A 20,880-nucleotide genomic window follows, 5' to 3' on the forward strand; every position below is an offset into this window, starting at 1 on the left:
CGACGCCTGAGAGATTCGAACTCTCGCGGGATGAACCCATGTACTTAGCAGGCACACGCCTTAACCACTCGGCCAAAGCGTCACTTGTTGAGAGCAATGAACAGCCAATTATCATTAAACAAATGTTATCTATATTTTACCTTACAAACATTTGTGATTAGTTTTAACTACTAATATAAAACGTATTAGTATTTAATTCTGAAAAAAAAAAAATACAGGATTGCTAATTCACTTCTTTAAATGCTATACAGCAGCAGCAAAATGATGTAACATGAATCGCCACCACATTGAAATCTACGGGCTTGTTCCTTATTTATCAATTAATTATAGCAAGTAATCCTCTCCTAATTCTGATACTCTTGGGTACCCCAATGGCTATAAATGGAACCCACCCCCTTGGATTTGGCAGACAATGCCCCTAGTTTCATTTTCACATGTCTCTTCAGTAAGTCCTTCTAGATCAAGTTATTACAATAATTATAACATTTAAGTATTTATAATTTCTAAATTCCATAGACTTTAAACAGGAAACGATGGCGGCCTTAGATTTTCCTCTTTTTTTTCTTTGAAAAAATTGGAGACAGAAAATGCCAAATTGGCAATGACTTTGTCATATTATAGTATATATTTCCTTTCTTTGTTAGGAAAAAAAAGAAGATTAAAGAAAAATTAAGAGTAATATATATTGAAGTCCTTTTCTATGATAAATTGATTATGAATATTCAATTTAAAATTATTTAGTATTAAATGGAATGACTTTTAATATATTTATATGTATAGCATACCCACACTTAATAAATGTAAGATTTTTTTATTATTATTCTAATACTCTCTTCACATACCTATTACGAGACAATCCATCATGGAAGGACCAACAAATAGCAATAGTACTTGTTTTGATATCACTATTAAATTTTTAAGATGAACATTTAACCTAAAACTAATTGATAATAAGTGAAGTGATCCTTATTACATTTATATATCTAAAATATTCTCAATTTAACAAATGTGAGATTTTTTTATACCTACTAGAATATAAACATTTAAATGAACTCTCACTTGTTATATCCCTAATGTTAGACTTTTAGTTATTTATATTAATTTATAATTGCTAGATTAAATTTCGATGTTTATGAACAATTAATTCTTTTACTTCTAACAAAAATATGAATATTCGTATATTTACTATTTTGACAATACTGTTAAATAGACTATGAAAGATTAATTTGTTACTTTTAAGAGGGTCCAATGGCCTACAATGGGATCAAACCCCATTTGCTTGAATTAAAGGTTTCTTCCTATTCTTCCTTTATACAGTTGGAAATTTGCCAGGCTTTGTAGTGCTAGTGGTGTGTGTGCTATGTGAAGAAAAAAGAGGATTTTAGAGAGAGTAAGGGAGAGATTTATTCAACAACTGGGTTTCTGTGGGAGTAGATTTATGGATTCCTAAAGAGTTAATTTTATTGTATTGTCTCGATCGTTTTGAATCTGTTTTGGATAAAAAATTTAAGATAATGAATTTTGTAAGTTTGCTTATTTCTTGTATTGTAAATTTTTATTTAATTTACCTCGTGATTTTTTTCTTCTACGCAGATAGTTTTTCACATATATTTGGTGTTATTTATTTTTCAAGTAATACCGGCAATGTTTGTTAATTTATTTTTGTTTGGTTGATTGGTATAAATTTATTATCTCATCATTATTGTTGGCTTGATTTATGTTGTCTGTTTATTTTGAGTATTATGATATTGTGTTATTTGTTGCTTGAGACCCAATAGAATTTTGTAACCAATCAAAATAGTTGAAATGTTTCGATCAATTATGATTTAATTATATATAAAATACTAGTTCATTTTTTTATTTAAAAAGAATAATTCAAGTCATTCAATTTTTGATAATTTGTTTTAGTTTTAATCATCGAATGAATATTGCTAGAATTAAGAGAGCATAAAAGATTAATTATAGTTTATAATACGGACTTGCAAGACAAAAGCAACAACACCATAGGCATTCAACCCATTGTATATGAGTATAGTTGTTAAATTGGAACATGTATTGTATATTAATTTTTTTTTCAAGTATCGAGTATCATATCGTATTGTATCATATAATGAGAAACGATTAAAAAAATTAAAAATTATTTATAAAAATCTTTATACATGTAAAATAATTTTTTAAAAAATATATTATATTTATTAATAGGATTAAGAATTATATAATATAAATTGAAATTATGGTTGTTTTAGCTTTAACACTCACTTGCTCTTTAATAGTACATATTTTGAAGTTTTTCATGCCAAGATTTTAGTTGAGAAGTGAAAAACTTCTTTTATGCCCTCAAACATTTTTAAGATTTAAACAACCATATTATTTTAAGAAGTTTTTCATGTCTCAACTGAAAAATAATAATTAAGATAAAATTTATAAAATGTGTATCATATCATATTGTATGTATCACATATTAAATAATAACATTTTAAATACTTAATCAACGGATACAACCTATCGATTCATGATACACCATGTCACACAATATCTTGGCATAAGACGATATTCATAATTATGTTTGTGAGTAAAAACGAAAGTAGTGGGAGCAGCAAGAAATGGGTGCTATATTCTGACCTTTGCAGGCTCAAAATCTGTCCATTGGCCTTCCATGAGAGTCAGAACTCACTCATACTTGAGTAGCCAAAAGTAATGAGTCGGACTCTGAAGTCGAACTCGTAAAAACTCAACCCCTTGGACCACGTGGGCCCCGCCACCCCTGCTCCCCTCACATTTCCTGCCATGTCTCTTCTCTTTTTGCTTCCCCAAGTGTAGGTGAGTAAATGTAAACTTAATCGAAATGAGTTTAATTTTTTTATTCGATTAATTTGATTTTTAAGATAATTTAATTAAAATAGTTTAATTATTAAAATTAATTTAATTTTAATTAAATTTTTTTAATCAAATTAATTGAATTTAAATAAAGATATTATAAAAATTTTAAAAGAAAAATAAATCTTAAACTTAACATTTTCTCTTTTTTATTTTTTTTAATTATATGAATATTTATCTTATTTATTATAATTTTTTGTTATTATTTTTAATATTTTTATATTATTAATTTATTAAAAAATAATATAAATAAATATATAAAAATTAAAAAATTTATCAAGTTTAATTTTTTAAAATCAAATCGAATTAATTGAATTAATTTGATTTCGATTAATTTAGTTATTTGTATAATTCGATTCAATATTAACTATATTTAAATATAAATTTAATTAATTTAATTATTAAATATTTAAAATCAAACTAATTAAAATAATCATTTACACACCCCTTCCATAATGTTTGAAATCTAAACCCACGTTCCGCATCGGTATCAACGCACGTGAATTTCTGTGGCTTCTATGCCCTGATTTGCCAACCCCTCGAGGGTATCACCGTCCTTTCTCCTCCCCTTTGGTAACACACATTTCTGGCCTCATAACTCCCAGTTCTCTGCTCAGTCACCCTCCCTTCACCCAATACAGAAAACATCCCCTTTTCGGATCTAGCTCGCAGAGAACCACTCCCACTCCCAATCCGCCACGTGGTATTCCGGCCTTTCCATTGGTCCACCTACTTCCCCACCCGCTCCTACGTCACCAAAAAGCCGAACCACATACACTATCATCACGACACGTGTACCATATCCCCCCTTGTGTCAAATAATTACAAAACCTGGGGCCGGTGGCCACACCAAAGAAAATCTGAGACGGAAATCTCAACCTCTGAAGACGACACTCTCAAAGCCCACTTTCTTTCTCTTTGAAGTTCACATCTCAAAAGCCAACCGTATGTTCCAAACCCCATATCCTTCGTCTGATCAAAATCAAACGGCCTGCGTTGATCCTCCCCCTTCTTTTCCCCTATAAATATAAGCCCGCCTTCCTTCTCTCAATTCCCTCATTTCTCATTTCTCCCTCCACTGCGCCGTTGACGCCACCGTTTAAAATGGCGTCCGTCGCTCTCACCTCCTCCTGCTCCCTTGGCTTCTCACGTATCAAATCACGTGCTCTCCCTCACAGATCCGGCCCGAGCCCCGTCTTTCCTCATCCGGTTCTCTCAAAATCCAGCTCAAGCAATCCCAGCTTCATTAAACCGTTAAGTCTCACTCCAATTATTTCTAATAACAGAATCCATAAAAGCCACCGGAAATTAACTGTCAAAGCGGCGGCATCAACGCCGACCGCTGTCACTCCTCCGCCGCAGCAACCATGGCAAGGCGCAGCCTTAAAGCCACTAATGGCGTCAATCGCGACAGGTGTCATCCTCTGGTTTGTCCCCGTCCCATCCGGAGTCTCCCGCAACGCATGGCAACTACTTTCCATTTTCCTCGCCACAATCGTTGGCATCATCACTCAACCATTGCCACTCGGCGCCGTGGCTTTACTTGGACTCGGTGCTTCCGTTTTCACCAAAACCCTAACCTTCTCCGCTGCTTTCTCCGCCTTCGGTGATCCCATCCCTTGGCTCATCGCACTCGCTTTCTTTTTCGCTCGCGGATTCATCAAAACCGGTCTCGGTAATCGAATCGCTTACCAATTTGTTTCCTTGTTCGGATCTTCCTCTTTAGGTTTAGGCTACAGTTTAGTTTTCAGTGAAGCTTTATTAGCACCGGCGATACCGTCCGTGTCCGCACGCGCCGGAGGAATTTTCCTCCCTTTAGTCAAATCTCTCTGTGTTGCATGTGGTAGTAACACGGGGGATGGAACAGAGAACAAATTAGGATCGTGGTTAATGCTAACGTGTTTTCAAACGTCTGCCATTTCTTCTTCGATGTTTTTAACAGCAATGGCGGCCAATCCATTAAGTGCTAATTTAGCTTTCAATACAATTAAACAGCAAATAGGATGGACTGATTGGGCTAAGGCGGCAATCGTGCCAGGTTTAGTTTCATTGCTTCTTGTGCCGTTGATTTTGTATGTGATTTATCCTCCAACGGTGAAGAGTAGTCCCGACGCGCCAAAGCTTGCTAGGGAGAAATTGGAGAAGATGGGACCGATGTCCAAGAATGAGATTATTATGGCTGGGACTCTGCTTCTAACGGTATAATGACATTAATACTCAATTAATAATTTTTTTATTATTGATTGGTTATGAATTATGATGACGAATGTTTTAATTATGCAAATTATAGTATATAACTACGAAATTATGTTTTATCTGCTATCAAAATCTATCAAGTGGAAATGCGGCACTGGAAAATAATTGGTAGGGGACCATAATAACATGTGGCCACGAGGGAAACCACATTTTAGTTGGAGAGACCCTCCATTTTGTGTTACCATTTTAAGATGCTGGATTGTATAGAATAGTATATGACTTTGACCTTATGGGAGTGGCACACAACTCTGTAGCTGTATGCTTTGTCTTTCCTTGAATAACTGCCCTTTGCAATTGTTTAGCTAGATTGGTTTTAGCGTGGGGGGAGGGAGAGGCTATAAACCTTAGGATTTTGGGGGAAAATGTAAATTTTGCATTGGGGTTTTGGGTTTTTACAATCTGAACTTGTAGTTGAGACTCTGCATCTAGAGGGTGGAAAGGCGACTAAAGGAAAGTGTTGTATCTCTCTAGCACATCTTGATGCCCAAACTGAAATGAATTTTGCATGTCCAGTTTGTGCATTTGGTCATTTATTTTTCTCTGCTTCAGTATTTGCATGTACTTAAGTTGTTACATCAATTTCTAGTGTGTTAGTACTATATCCAGCAATGAGTAGTGGTTAGCGTACTGTTGAGTGCTGATATTTGGTTAGAAAAGCTTTGCATTTCCCCCCTCTATTTTTCCTTTTAAAAGATGGAAGTGAATGGGACATTAAAAAAAGAAGTCTCCAGTGACTTGATTAGAATGTTTGCTGCCGGCATTCCTTTTGTTAATGTGTTTACATGCTCTAGGAAGGAAAAAGAGAGGGTAATTGAGGTGGATATATGTGTAACATATGATTGCTGTATACATGATTCCTTGTTGCATTTTTAAATTAGGTGAGATTGTGGGTCTAGTGTAGGGGTTTGATGGGGCACACTTCCTGTGTGGCAGTTTTCTTAGAAGTTACTCTGTCTCAGGCTTTGAAGTGTTAATAAGAATATGAGTTACAGCTATGATCTTGTAGAGATATAGTCCAACTTCGCTTATTGAAAACTTGGCGAAACTAATTGCAGCTTACCTTTTTGAAATAAGTGAATTCTTATATTAGCTCTAATATTTTATTAAAAGTTTATACATTCTGTTGTTGAAAGTTTGTTACTGATTGATTTCAGAAGTATTCTATATCTCTGAATCATCCAGTATTGAATATGTGGTTGTTAAAGTCCTAAAATTGTTTTCTACTAGCAAATAGAGTTTGAAAAGTGAAAGTTTTCTTCAAATTTGTCAGATACATGTTGGGAAGTTAGTGTTGTATTTGATCTGGTTATGTTTTTGACCTTTAGGAGTATTTATGCTATGCTGGTCTCAGAGAGCTTTTCTTGATTGATCTTTTATTTTTTGTTTTGGAACGATTTTAACAAGATTGATTTAAAAGGTTATAAAAATGTGGGGACAGTAAAGTTTTTCACTTGAAAGCTTCTTTTGGAATTTTGGTTTCCTTTAATTGGATTGCAATGTTGATTAGTTACTGAAGCTGCTCTTCTCAGGCTCAGGGCCTCTTTGATATCATTTTTTGGAGATTGATTTTGGTGGAAGATTAACACGGATGTGTTGTCAGTCGAAATAATTGACTTTGGAAATGAACTTTTGAATTAATCTGTTTTTGGAGTTGAGGTTAGATACATTAAGAGTCTAATAATCGGTTTATGGATAGGCCTGGAGAGACTCCCTCTTAATCTTGCTTCTAACATACTTCATAACATGTAATTTGGTCATGTAGAGTGCTGTCATGCCATTATACCTTTTTAATGAGTATCAGATAAAGTAAGCCTGACAGCAATTACATGAGGGTGCCCTAATAAGCTTGTAAAAGTCTGCACCATCGTTGTGCTTTCTTATGATTTTATTCCTGCAGGCTTTGGTAAGTCAATTTGGGAGTACTTTTGAAAAGTGACTTCTAACCATTTGTAGGATTTTGAGGAAAAACAACAAGCTGTCAGCTTTTCCCTTTAGCCATTTTAATTGTCAGCAATATAGTGCTGAAAGCAGTTTTGTGATTCCTTTATTTAGAAATGAATCATGAATGCGATAGAATCTCTAGGTACCTCGTGGTATCCTGCAAGAGGAAATATTCAACCAATTATGACTCGTTGTCTATATTTTATTCAATTTTTATATTCTTCACCTATGTCAATTGCTCTGAATAATTAATAAGAAGTTAAATTCTTATCTCTGGTTGTATTGCTTTATGTCCTCATTTGAATGCAAATGTAGCACACATGGGGGCATGAATACTGGTAGGTACTATTTATGTCTGTAAACTGTGTGCAAGAGCTTGTATGTTTCAATATCATGATAGTCTTCTTGTACCTTCTTCTGTTCCATTAGGTGGGGCTCTGGATTTTTGGAGGGATGTTAAATGTGGATGCTGTTACTGCTGCCATTCTTGGGTTATCTGTCCTACTTGTGACTGGGGTGGTCACATGGAAGGAGTGTCTAGCTGAATCAGTTGCATGGGATACACTTACATGGTTTGCTGCACTCATTGCGATGGCTGGGTATCTCAACAAATATGGCCTCATCTCATGGTTTAGTGGAACTGTTGTCAAGGTTTGTCCTGTTTTCCTTTTGCTGTTATCTATAATTTCTATCTGCCATGTGTTGACTAATATAATATTTATGGAATTGCCAAAGAACTATCATCATACTCCCTGTTTGGTGCTTTAAATTTTCCCAAAATACTTGTATGAAGGACATTATGTTTTCCTCAAATTCCCTTTTAGTCCCCTTTCCTATTTGTAAAATGAAGAAAAAGAAGGGGAAACGGTTAGCAATTTATATCTTTCTTTTAAATAATGTCAAATTTCCAAATACATATGTTTTGCGCTGGTTTTCACACCTGCCAACCATAGCCATATTTCAGACCAAGAAGTAAGTTTCTGCATGCATATTATATCCAGAAGATTAATGAACCTTGATGAACAGCTTTGTAATTGAAAGGTTAAGCTAAGTAATGTACAGTTTACTGTTGAGGTGCTTTGAGACGTATCGTGATATATCTAGTATGGTTCTCCTTTCTCTCTCTAGCATCTAAAGTGCTGTCCTAGTAATGCTTCATCCGACTACTTTGACATGTCTTTGAGTCTTATTTAACAGTGCTCTAGGATGTTCCTTTTGCTTTTAGTTTAAGCAGTATCCAATGTTTCTGCTTTGGCCATCATACTATGTACATTTTACACAAGGGTTGTAACCTAGAGGTCTGACCTAAATTAAAATTTGCATGTCCTGTCACATGGATGCATAATTGGGTTTCGGCCAACATTTCATCACATAGCAATTTGGAATTGCCTTTAATGTCTATGATATGCCCTTTTTACAGGTGGTGGGTGGATTAGGTCTTTCATGGCAATTGTCATTTGGTATTCTGGTTCTTCTCTATTTCTACTCCCACTACTTCTTTGCCAGTGGAGCTGCTCATATTGGTGCCATGTTTACTGCCTTCTTGTCTGTGGCTAGTGCTTTGGGCACTCCACCATATTTGGGAGCCCTTGTTCTCTCATTTCTCTCCAACCTCATGGGTGGCATTACCCATTATGGCATTGGATCTGCACCGGTTTTCTATGGTGCTGGCTATGTACCACTAGCCACATGGTGGGGTTATGGTTTCCTGATATCTGTTGTCAATATTATTATCTGGCTCGGGGTTGGAGGCATCTGGTGGAAGGCCATCGGCTTGTGGTAAAGTGGGCGGTCATAAAAAGTTTGCAGACATCAAGCTAGAATATATCTGATTTTTGGTTCACCCTAACGTGCAGTCTACAATTTCTCCTTCACTTCCAAAGCAGGTTAAATTTTTGTCTTCGATTCTTTACATTGCAAATAATCTTTTTGGTGGGGGTTTGGTTGAGACCCTATGGTTGGAAAAGTTTTATATTATATTATATTTTATATATATATATATATTTGAGTTTGAGGTCTACTTAGAGCAGAAATTACATATTGTACAACAAATTTTGACAATGGCATTTATATGAGATTATGGACATGATAATTATTTGAATGTCGTCAAAATTTAACACTGAATTTTTTGCTGACAAGCAAGTTTATTTCCGTTTGGTTGAAGCTTCTATTGAGGGGAAAATTATGCATATTGGGTGGGCTTGGATACTTATAGAATTATTTGGGCTTATGTATCAATAAATGAAGACTGGAGCCAAATCTTGATCTGATATCTCAAGGCCTCAATCTCGCTTTGAGTAATTGTTTTTTATCAATCCAGATTATTACCTTCTATATTTGCGGTTTGCCATCAGGTTGGTTCAAACAGATCCAATTGGCATATTTAAACTTCTGTTTTAATCTGATCATTTAAATTTTATTAGTTATTAAAATATTAAAAAATAATAATAATTTTAGACATAATGTTGAAATAAGTTTTTAAATTATTCAAGAAAATTCAAGTGAGTTTTTATTCTTTTATTGTGTTAAATTAAGTTTTTATATTTTTATTTTGAATCAAATAAGTATTTATGATTAATGATTAACTAATTGTTATTAGTTAAAATGTTATTTATTATTTTATATTCACATGGTATTGATGTGAATAGTAAAAAATATAACATAATCATATTATCATGTTAAAGTAAGAGAAGTATATTACATTATCATCAATTATAATATGTTAGTATGTTACGTTAGCCTTATATAACATATAATAACAAATGATATTTTAATTAAGTTAATCATTAATAATAAATGTTTATTTGATTTAAAATAGAAGTATAATAAAATTTTAATAAATTAATACTTAATAAATTAATTATCTTGACTAAATAATATTTTTGATCAATCTCGACTTTGGATTAACATGGTATATTAATAATTCGTTAAATTTGTAAGATAATACATTTACGAAAAACATGTAGGTCTTACTTGATATATAAATTAATAACTTCTTTATACATCAAAATCATATATATGACTCAATTAAGAAGCCTTTGTAAAATATAATTTCAATGTTATTTGTTTCTTTTTGAAATTAATGTCTTCAATGTTGTATTCATATAATGTTTTACGCATTTAATTCATTATTGTTTGATTTCTTTATATATTTGAGATGTGAAGTCATTGTATTTAATTTTACTATTTGTGAGATTGTATATTCTTTTTATATATGCTTTTACTTGATTTAATATTCATAAAGTATATTAAGTAAGTATATATTGAATGTAATTGTAGTTGTTGCAAAAATTGATAGATTCATGACTTCTATTTAATAAGATTAATTACATTTATGAACTTGTCTTGGTTAAACAAATATAATAAATAATGATAATTCATAATTCTATAATTAAGTAATATTTATATTATCACAACACACAATATATGTATTAAGTTCAATATTTTGAAAAAAATAAAAAATATCTTGATAAATTAATTTTTTATTAATTAATATATAAATTAATAATTATTAATTAATCGATTAAATAATATCTTGATTAATTAATGAATTTTCATTGTCCTAAAAAAATTAATTTATAGAGGTTTTACTGTATAAAGATTTATTTGATTCAAAATAAAAATATAGAAGCTTGATTAAACGTAATATAAGTATAAGAGAGTATTTGAATTTTTTTAAATACTTTAAAGGTTTCTTTAGATATTATGTTATAATTTTATTATTAATATTTTAATATATATTAAAAATTATTATTAATTAATAATATAATAAAATTAGGACCAAACCAAGCCTATCAATCGTATCCAGGGCCAGGCCTGATGTACGGGTCTATGATAATTGGCACCCACACAGAGCTTTGGTCTTCTTTTATTCATTTTCTTCCATTTGTGGATGAGACTCCACTTGAATTCTATTTTCTTTCTGGTTTTTTTTTTTTATGATTTTCAAATGTATGTATTCTCAAACAATTACTCATTTTCTCTTATTTTTTATTGAGAATTTTGTTATATAGTGTCTCCACTCCACTCCTCACTTAAGAAATTTCTTAATTTTTTAGATTTAGTTTTATGTAATCATTTTTAATTGAAATTTTTACAAGTTTGACCTAAAAACCTTACATTAGTCTTTATCTTTGTTATTATTATTATTATTAGTCTTCATGTGACTATCAAGTGAATAAGAAAAATTATGGTTTGAGAAAATTATTGCATGGTTTCAACACAAAAAGGAACTAAGGTAACCATGCAACCAATAATATGAGGCGTGAAGAGCAAAGATTTCACTAAAATTTTTGGTAGAAAGGATAAAAGTGAAATTTACATGCCCAATGAATAAGAGATGTCTGGCCACATGGAGAAGCAAAAAGAAGTTTGGTGAGATAAGTATAACAAGGGAGGGAGTCAACATTGGAGAATCCGCCCTTTCTTGCAATCCACGTTCCATTCGGCTTCCATTGTTCTTAGTTAAACCCAAGAGTTTTCAACTAACGACCTCTCAAGTTTTTATAGATGTTCAATTTCGACTAATTATTTTTTCTTGAAGTATTATGTTACAGAAAAAATTACACCAAGTGCATTCCAACCGCGGAGATGTTCAAGGGTGTTTTTAAAGCCAAAAGCGCCTAGGTGTGTTTCAAGCACGGAAGCATCTCGGGTCGTTTCAAGTGCGGAAATGCCTATGATCATTCTAAGTGCGAAAGCGCCCACAAACAAGCATAGAATAGCTATTTATATGGGGAAGTGAAAGTAACTCACAACGAGTAACAAGGTTTATGAGTTATTTTTACATTTGGGATATTCTAAGAGCTTAGCTTGGTGGTTCAGATATGAAGATAATTAAAAAGACTTCCTTTTAACCATTCTTTGAAGTATATATGCTTTACCTTTTTTTTTTTTCTTCCTTAAGGGTACACATGGTGCATTATCAAGTGTTACTACTCCACTACCCAAACTAACGCCAATTACCCAACTACATGGTCATTTTCTTAATATCCCATAAGCCACTCTTCAATGTGTTTTTCCATGATAAGCACATTCTCCCATGATTGAGCTTCATATCTAATAAGTCATTTTTTAATGTCCTCTCCCATGACAAGCACGTTCTCCATGATTAAACGTATTCTCTCAACTACTCCTAAAAAAGCGCTTTTGTTCAAGATAAATATGAGAACTTTGGAGGTTATGACAAAGGGCAAAATCATAAATTTAGTAGAGGCTCTCTTCAAAATTCTCTAAAAGCTTTTCCAACTATTCTCTCTACTCAGCTCTTTTCATCTTCCATCGTTTTCTCCACCACCTGCCATCAAAGCACTTACGTTTCAAGGACTGCTCCAGTCTTCCTCTCTACCACCTCTACTGCATTTCGTTTCACTTATTGCAATACTTCCTCTCTCTCTCTACAAGAAAAACCCTTTACATTTGGACGAGTCCACTAGGGAGGAGTGATTGCAGTAAGTGAAAGAGTTACCGAAAAGATTCTTGTCAGAAAATATGGAGATTTCTCCCAATAGCCAAGAAACGATTGTCCCCACTTATGCCTAAGAGCTCATGAAAATGCTCCAAGCTTCCCAAAAAAGGATGCAAGTGTTGGAGGAAAACAACAAGTGGATGATGGAGACCATCACCCAATTTGCATCCTCAACTACCATAACTTCTCAACCTTAACCAATGCCAACCCATAATAGTAAAAATGCCGTTAATGTGGTTAAAGTGGTCAACAATACGAATGGAAATGGAAGAAATGGAGAAAGCACAATTGACTCATTCCTCAATACCACTAATCCTTTTATGTTGGCAATCTCACTACAGCAACTCCTTTAACCTCTACTTAGAGTTTTGTCACAAAGAAAGAGCTTGAAAAGTTGCTTGATCAGAAGAGCATGATTCTTAACTTTTAAGAGTTTAATCTTAAGTTGCCCTATTCTGCGAGCATAGTTGCCAAGCCATATCTTAAATATTACACTAGTCCAAAATTTAAGCAATTCAATGGCAAAACTGGAGATGCTCGAGAACATGTCATGAATTTTGTGGAGACCCATGGAGTAGCAAGATTGGATGATGATTTAAAGTTAAAGGAATTCTCCAAGTCTTTTATTGAAAAGGTCTACATCTGATATGTCAATATTACTCTTGGTTCTGTACAATCATGGATTCAAATGTGCAGGATGTTTGGGAAAAGTTTTTCTCTACCCAAGAAAAAGTAATTCTTGTTTACTTTGGAAGAGAGCATCAGAATTTAAAGGAAGATATCATGGAATACATCCAACGCTTTAAGGAAAGGATGTTGGACATACAAGATTCTTATGATGAGAAAGAGCTAGTCAAAGTTTACATCCAAGGTATGTTCGATCAATATAGGGTACATTTGGAAAACTGACCATTTCTTACTTTTGCCACTTTAGTTGAAGCTGCATGACGAACCAACAATACGATTCTTAAGCAATAGGGAGCTAGTTATTTTTAAAGGAGTAGGGAGTTAGTCGTTTTTAGACGAAAAATACCCAAATAGTAAACGTAATTTAAGGAGGAGGCAAAGAAAAAAGAAACCATTGGCCTCCTCTACGTCCTAGAAAAGACAACTTAAGAAGAAGATAAGAAGATGAGATTGATTCTCCACCACCAGTCTCAATCTCACTAAACAAATTAAGAGCGTTTTTCCATGAATGTATAAAGGAGGGACAAGTGAACTTACTTTATGTTTCACAACAACCAACAATAGAAGAAAAGTCCAATCCAAAGTATTGTGGCTATTATCATACAATTGGTCATTCATTTGCGAAATGTAGAGATCTACACAAAATATTTTATAAGAGAGTGCAAGTAAGAGAAAAAATGGTTAGAAACAACAGGATATAAAATAGCATGTTTCTCACCCATCCACAATATGTTTATGATTTCTACTACTGATTATTTCATATATTCAAAATTTGATATTTGCAAAAGAGAGAAGTCATATTTCAACTGCAAGCTTTATCGCTCTTACTTTGGCTATAATGTTATTGTTGCACTTGATCGCAAGCTTTATCGCTCATTCTTTGACCATATAATTCATCACTCATATTTCAGCCACAAGCTTTATCGCGCTTACTTTGGCTATAACGTTATTGTTGCATTTAGTCGTGAGCTTTATCACTCATTCTTTGACCATATAATTCATCACTCATATTTTAGCCATAAGCTTTAACGTTCATAATTTGGTTTTAATGATACTATGCTATTGGTCGTAAGCTTTTATCACTCACTTCTTGGCCATAGCTTACTATTCACAAATAGCTCGCAACTTTAAATGCTCATATAAAAGATGTGTTATTCTCCTTCATACTAGGTTAAGGATTATTCTCTTTAATATAAAGTTGAGAATCCCTTCTTGGCCACACACAGTGATATATGTGAAACATTCGTATGTTTATTAAGAGTGAAATATGGAACAGAGTATCTCAGTTTACAAGTAAAGAAATAAAACCATGAAGAAAGCAAAGTAAGTGTTTACTATAAAAAACAAGTCTACAAAAGAAGAACAAGAACAAGAAATTCAGAGTTGAGGAAGATCTATCATTCTCAAAATTGGAAAAACTGTCCAATTTTCTTCGCAACTCCATTTTTCAATCTTTCACTAAAGTCATCAATACGCTTCAAAAGCTCTAAGTGTTGCAGCAAAACTAGAATGCCATGAAAGTCTTCCAAATGAGTGTCAGAGGCATTAAGTCTACGATTTACCACTAGAAAAGACAACACATGGAAATAAGAAGCATTGCGAGTTGTATTCAAAACATATCTAAGAGAAGCATTGCTAGTTATATTCGGAACACCCAAAAGAAGAAAAAACATTGCTAGTTGAATTGGAACACCTTCAGAGAAAAAGAAGTATTGTGAGTAGTTTTCAAAACACTTCCAAGAGAAGAACATTGATGGAATGCCTTCTATTTGGAGCAGTTTCACTACAAATACGATCTCAATAATAGCCAGCAGATGCACATGGATGCCTATCCACTTGTTTTACATGCACTACTTCCCAAAAACAATCCTCTCATCTTTCCTTGATGACACCATCATCTCAATTTTCAGGTATAGAAGAAACTTCACTAGTCTTCCCTACTCGCATTTTCATGGAAATAAAATTCCCTACTTGCTTTTCAAGAACAACCCTACCATGCTCACCATAACGAACTTTCGATGCAAAATGAGCCTTAGTCATCAAATGAAAAAGTAAAACTTATAAACAAAAAACAGATAAGTATTCATGCATTATCATTCCTACCTATGCACTATTATGTCTTTAAAATTACATTAATGTTTCATATTTGTTTGTTTATTCATATTTTTATAGTAATATCCCCTGTTTGATTATTTATTATTATCTTTATGCCAAACAAAACATATTGGAAAATATATAAATCATTAAAAATATACATAAAGAAAACTCGATTAAGATGTTAGTTTCGTAAAAAAAAAACTCCTCTTACGAAAAGTTATGTCGCAAAGAAAAATAATAAAAAAATAAATCTTTCATTTCTCCATAATAAAAGAAATATTAAAAAAAGAGAGAAACAAAATGAAACACTATAAAATATATATAAAATGTTGTTGTAAAAAAAACTTACTTGTTCAAAGAAGTTTTAGATAGAAATTTCAGAAGTTGATTGTGAATTTCTACAAAACTATTAGACTTTGAGGAATTATTTTTCTAATAAGAATCTAACACTTTAAAATTTCTTAGCAAATCTTTTTTGTTTTTACATCCCCTTGTTTCCCACATGTATCTCTACTTCTCTTTTTTATAATTCCTATCAATGGCAAGCAATTACTTCATAAATCTAGCAAGACTTGTTATTAATCACAATACTCCAATTATGCATGAAATTTTTATTTTCAATAATAAAATTATCATGTAGGGGGCAAAACTATGCTAAGTGTTTTCCAAATGGTGTAAAGCATAGTGCCCAGGGCATTCCAAGCGTAGAAGCACCCAAGAGAGTTCCAAGCGCGAAAACGCCTAAGGGTGTTTCAAGTGTGAAAACATCCAAGGGTGTTCTAAGCGCGAAAGCGCCTAGGGGAATTCTAAGCACGGAAGAGCCCATGGGAGTTCTAAGCGAGGAAAAGCCTAAGGGAGTTCTAAGCGAGGAAAAGCCTAAGGGAGTTCCAATCGCGAAAGTACCCAAGGACCTTCTCAGCACGAAAACACCTAGGAACGTTTCCAAGCAAGTAACACATAACAAAAAATAATAATAAATGCATAAATTTGTAAGCTATTCTTTATTCTTTAAAACAACAATATATAAAAGCATCACCTTGCTTATTTTATGTGCATCTTCTTATTTTATGCATAAAACTCCTCATGAAAACTTTTATGTAGAGGGTAAAATTTAGATGCCCAATTTTGGCTAAATATTATTTCTTGAAGTACTATGTTATAGAAAAAACTACACCAAGGGCATTCTGAGCGCAAATGCACCCAAGGGTGTTTTGAGCGCAAAAGCAACTAAGGCCATTCCCAGCGCAGAAGCACGTCGAGTCGTTCCAAGCGTAAAAAAGCCCCGAGTCGTTCCAACTCAGAAAAGCCCCGAGTCGTTCCAAGTGTGGAAACACCCAAGAACAAGCATGGAATAGCTATTTATATGAGGAAGTGAAAATAACTCAGAACGAGTGGTAGGATTCATTAGTTATCTTCATATTTGGGATTTTCTAAATAACTTGGCTTGGTGGCTCAGATATGGAGAGAGAGTTAAAATGACTTCCTCTTAACCTTTCTTTGAAGTACATGTGCTTGACTCTTTTTTTTCTTTCTTCCTTAAGGGTACACATGGTGCATTATTAAGTATCACTACTTCATTATCCAAAACTAACACCCACTACCCAACTACATGGTCATTCTCTTAATATCTCATAAGCCATTCTTTAATGTGTTCTTTCATGATAAGCACGTTTTTCCATGATTGAGTTTCATATTCAATAAGTCATTCTTTAAGGTGCTTTTCTATGACAAACGCGTTCTCCGTGATTGAACGTATTCTCCAAACTATTCCTAAGAAAGCACTCATGTTCAGTATAAATATGAAGGTCATGGAGGTTGGAGGACAATGGGAAAGAATCATAAATTTTGTAGAGACTATTATCAAAATTCTCTAAAAGCTCTTCCAACTATTCTTTCTATTTAGCTCTTCTTATCTTCCGTTGCTTTCTCCATCACTTGCCACCAAAGCACTTATATTTCAAGGACTGCTCCAGTATTCCTCTCTGCCACCTCTAGGGCATTCCATTTCACTTATTGCAACATGTCCACTTTCCTTACTAAAAGAATCCTCTACAGTTTTCAAGCATTCTCACATCCAAATAGACTTCAAAATCCCATTTACACATCAACTCAACTCCTCATCATCCCCAATATTGAGCAAACCTGAGAGCCAAGGAACCTTTTTTCAAAAAATTATTTCAAGTGTAAGCACGTGGAGCTGAAAGACAATAGAAAAGCCCTAAATGCCCTCAATACCTGAGAGCCACCCATGGAAACTAAGTCATTGTGGTGTATTTTCTAAGAGATTTAAAGGGCTAATAATAAGGTAAGGATTTCCAGAATTTAAGTTGATATTGATATATATGGTCTGAGTTTGATAATTTCTTTGTGGCAACAAATTAAATGTGAAAATGGTACATGCGATCTGAGAATTGCTAGTGTGACTGGAGACAATTGAGTTTCATTAAGGTGAAAAAAAGAGTCTTGAATGGTATTAAAGGTAAGCACCATATACATGAGCAAAATTTAATAAAAAATGTGTATATGCATATGCGTAGATTTTAAAGGAGGATATAAGTTGAATTTTACGCATTATAGCTTACTGCCCATGTATGTGAATGATTAATTTTGGGAAGAGTAATAAAAATGTATGATGAGCATTGCTAGGAGTGGATGAATTGAGCATTTAATGTCACATACAAGCTGCTGGACACATACAACCCAAGGCCTATTATTAAGCATTAATCTAATTAGTAAGTAAATGGTAGGGACTTGTTAATGAGTGTTGAGATTAAACCCTGGAGTTATTAACCCTTGCTGGTTAAATACATTAATTAAATAGTTTTATAACTAAACTGAATAAGTGTGTACGATGGACTGCTAGGGGCTATTTTAAGTGAATGCAATTGAAGTTAAAAGGAGAAGAAGAGCACAGACAAGAGTTGCTTAAATCCGAGGCATTTAGAGCACTCTTGAAACTTCAAATTAGACTCCACGAGTGAGTTAAATGATGTTTGATATGTTAGAGGTGAATACTTATTTAGAAAGTAAATTGAATGATTAGTTCCTCATTGAATAGATTGGTCTTGGTGCTATATGTGATTAATGTTTGCTAGAAGAAAATTCACTAAGGTGACCATAGTGAGAAGTTAAGTGAAAAGCTACAGTAGAGAAAAATAATTGAGTAATTGGTGAGGTAAATCCCACCAAGAAGGTGAGTGGGTGAACTTATTTTAAAATTTATTTCCTTATACTATATTACTTATGTATGTAGTTTGTTGGAATGCCATTGTGGAAAGCATGAGTTGGTAGAAAACTTTTATGATGTTGTGATTGTGATATGGTTTTCAAATTTGTTTTGGGTATATATTATGTATAAATATATGAGCTATATGTTTTGAAAATTCGAAAACAAGCCCTTAAACTGCTTTACCTCAAAATATGCCTTACAAGGATTTTGTGAATGACATAATTAGGAAAATTAATCAAGATAAGATTATATAATGCATTGTTTTCAACTTAATGTACATTTCACTACGTATGCTGTTTTAAATGTTGTACCATATGAAAAACTGAAATTATGTAGAAATGATTGTCTCATTGATGGTTTTATACTCTGATTTTCTTAACTGTTGCAAATACATTAATAAGTTACGGTTTATTAAGTTGAGATACTTGAAAGTAGGTCTTGCTGTCACACCAGATCTTGTGTGACCTTTGTGTACAAAGTGAGCTCTAGCGAGAGGTTTATTTTTAGGAAGCCTACGAGCTTATGTTTACGTGGCAAAACCATGAGATTATATTTATATACGTGGCAAATACCATGGGTTGTTAGCACATTGCTTACTTAAATGACCATATTGATACGTGGAATGCCACGGGCATTGGGAGAAGGACCACAAGCTTATTGACCTACTCGAGAATGATATATTTTACTTGTTGAAATTTTGATTTATAGCATGGAAATTGTTTTGAATCCGTTTTCCTTATGACAAGGGGGTTTTCATAGAGTTTATGGTATGAGCATATTATTAGAATGGTACATTGAAATCATTTTATACATGCCATGCTAAACTAAATGAAGGTACATGGTTGTGCATTTTGGTTCATTACTATTTTTAAAAATTTATTGATTTCTTGGTGCACCTATTTTTTATTTATATTGTCTTGAAAACATTGTGTTTTGACACTATATTACTTACAGATTTACATTTCATACTTGCAAGGTGCTTACCTTATGCTAATTGTTTACTTTTAATTCATCATATTCGGATTTTATTATTTAAATGTTCCACCTTTATGCTTGTTTCCCATCCTCGCTTGCTCATTAAACCAATGATCACTTAGTCCGTGAGACTTACCCCACTATTTTATTTTGCAGATAAGTGATCCGCTTAGTGCATCCTCTAATGAATTTTCCTTTTCACCTCGAAATAAGTAATGGCATCTCATAGCACTTTCCCCTGTGTCACTTTGCTGCTAAAGGTCTTTATGTTGAAGGTGTGTTTTGATTACTTATGTCTAACGAAATTACGAGAAATGTAATCTAAATACTAAGTTTATATTTTTGATAGGATGTATGGACAAAGATGTTTTGAGGTACTTTTGTTTTAATTTAAGTGTGACTATTACTTAAATATGGTTAAAATTAATTGAGGTTATCTTATGTTTGGAATTATTCATGTATTATGATGTTAACAGTTATGATAGATTTACAACATGTAGAGAAGAGAATTACTATACTTGTTATTATAAAATGTATTCGTTTAAGTGAATATATTTAAAATTTTAAATCTAATGACCACATATTTGGTAATTGATAAGAAAAGTTTTAAGGTTAGCTCGGGACTTGGCAAGCTTGCTTGATCACTCGAGCGTCGGTAGTGGTTACGGGTTTGGTCGTTGCATATACATATATACATATACATATAGATACACACATACAAGCATACACACACACACACACATATAACTTTCATTTTTAACCTCATTTTAATTTTTTGGTGATGGAAATTATATTAATAAAATTATTAGGATAATTTTTATAAGTAATTTGTTTAAATAAAACAAATTGATTGATGAAAAACTCTCACATTTTTTAACATTTTTGAATAAATGAGTGAGATGAAATTGATAATCACATATTTTGTAAATAAAGAAATTTTAATAAGTTTTATATTATGTTTAAGTTTATATAGGTGATTTATATGATATATCAATGATATGAATATTTAAATAAAGATTTATTATATAACTTGATTCTTTTTATTGTATTGGGAACTTGAATATTGACATGGATTATATATTTATATACATAAAAATAAATAAATGAAATTTAAAATCAACAAAAAAAATACTAATGAGATTACGTGCTATTTGTATTTTATTTTTTGTTGGTTGATGGTGCAATCTGAACTTTTAATTTATATGTGAATATGAAAAATCTGTGTGAGTGACATACATGCAAGAGTACTCTTCAAACAATATCTATAATATATATAAAAGTAGGATATTTCAATTTCCTTCAATTAAGTCTCTAATTGAATGACAAGTGTCATTCAATTAGAACCTTTCTA

The 20,880-nt window shown here is 32.8% G+C and overlaps 1 protein-coding gene and 1 non-coding gene across 5 annotated transcripts; one reads left to right on the forward strand and one right to left on the reverse strand.

Moving 5' to 3' along the window:
- Window positions 1–82, reverse strand: TRNAS-GCU (transfer RNA serine (anticodon GCU)). The gene has a single exon. It is a non-coding gene; the product is annotated as a tRNA-Ser (tRNA).
- A 3,834-nt stretch (window positions 83–3,916) lies between these two features.
- On the forward strand, window positions 3,917–19,970 carry DIT1 (dicarboxylate transporter 1). Of its 4 annotated transcripts, none has more exons than XR_016028356.1 (4): window positions 3,917–5,076; window positions 7,504–7,725; window positions 8,495–8,960; window positions 19,686–19,970. XR_016028356.1 is itself a non-coding variant. In XM_018127991.2 (3 exons), the coding sequence occupies exons 1-3, from the start codon at window positions 3,982–3,984 to the stop codon at window positions 8,855–8,857; spliced, it is 1,680 nt and encodes a 559-aa protein (XP_017983480.1). In that variant the 5' UTR covers window positions 3,917–3,981; the 3' UTR covers window positions 8,858–9,186. The 4 variants fall into 4 exon arrangements, 1 of the variants encoding a protein (XP_017983480.1); XR_016028357.1 differs by lacking the exon at window positions 19,686–19,970 and adding an exon at window positions 11,618–11,933; XR_016028358.1 differs by lacking the exon at window positions 19,686–19,970 and adding an exon at window positions 11,631–11,933.
- The last annotated feature ends 910 nt before the right edge of the window (window positions 19,971–20,880 follow it).

This window comes from Theobroma cacao, chromosome 9 (genome assembly GCF_053813885.1).
Source record: "Theobroma cacao isolate CCN51 chromosome 9, ASM5381388v1, whole genome shotgun sequence".
Taxonomy (NCBI): Eukaryota; Viridiplantae; Streptophyta; class Magnoliopsida; order Malvales; family Malvaceae; genus Theobroma; species Theobroma cacao.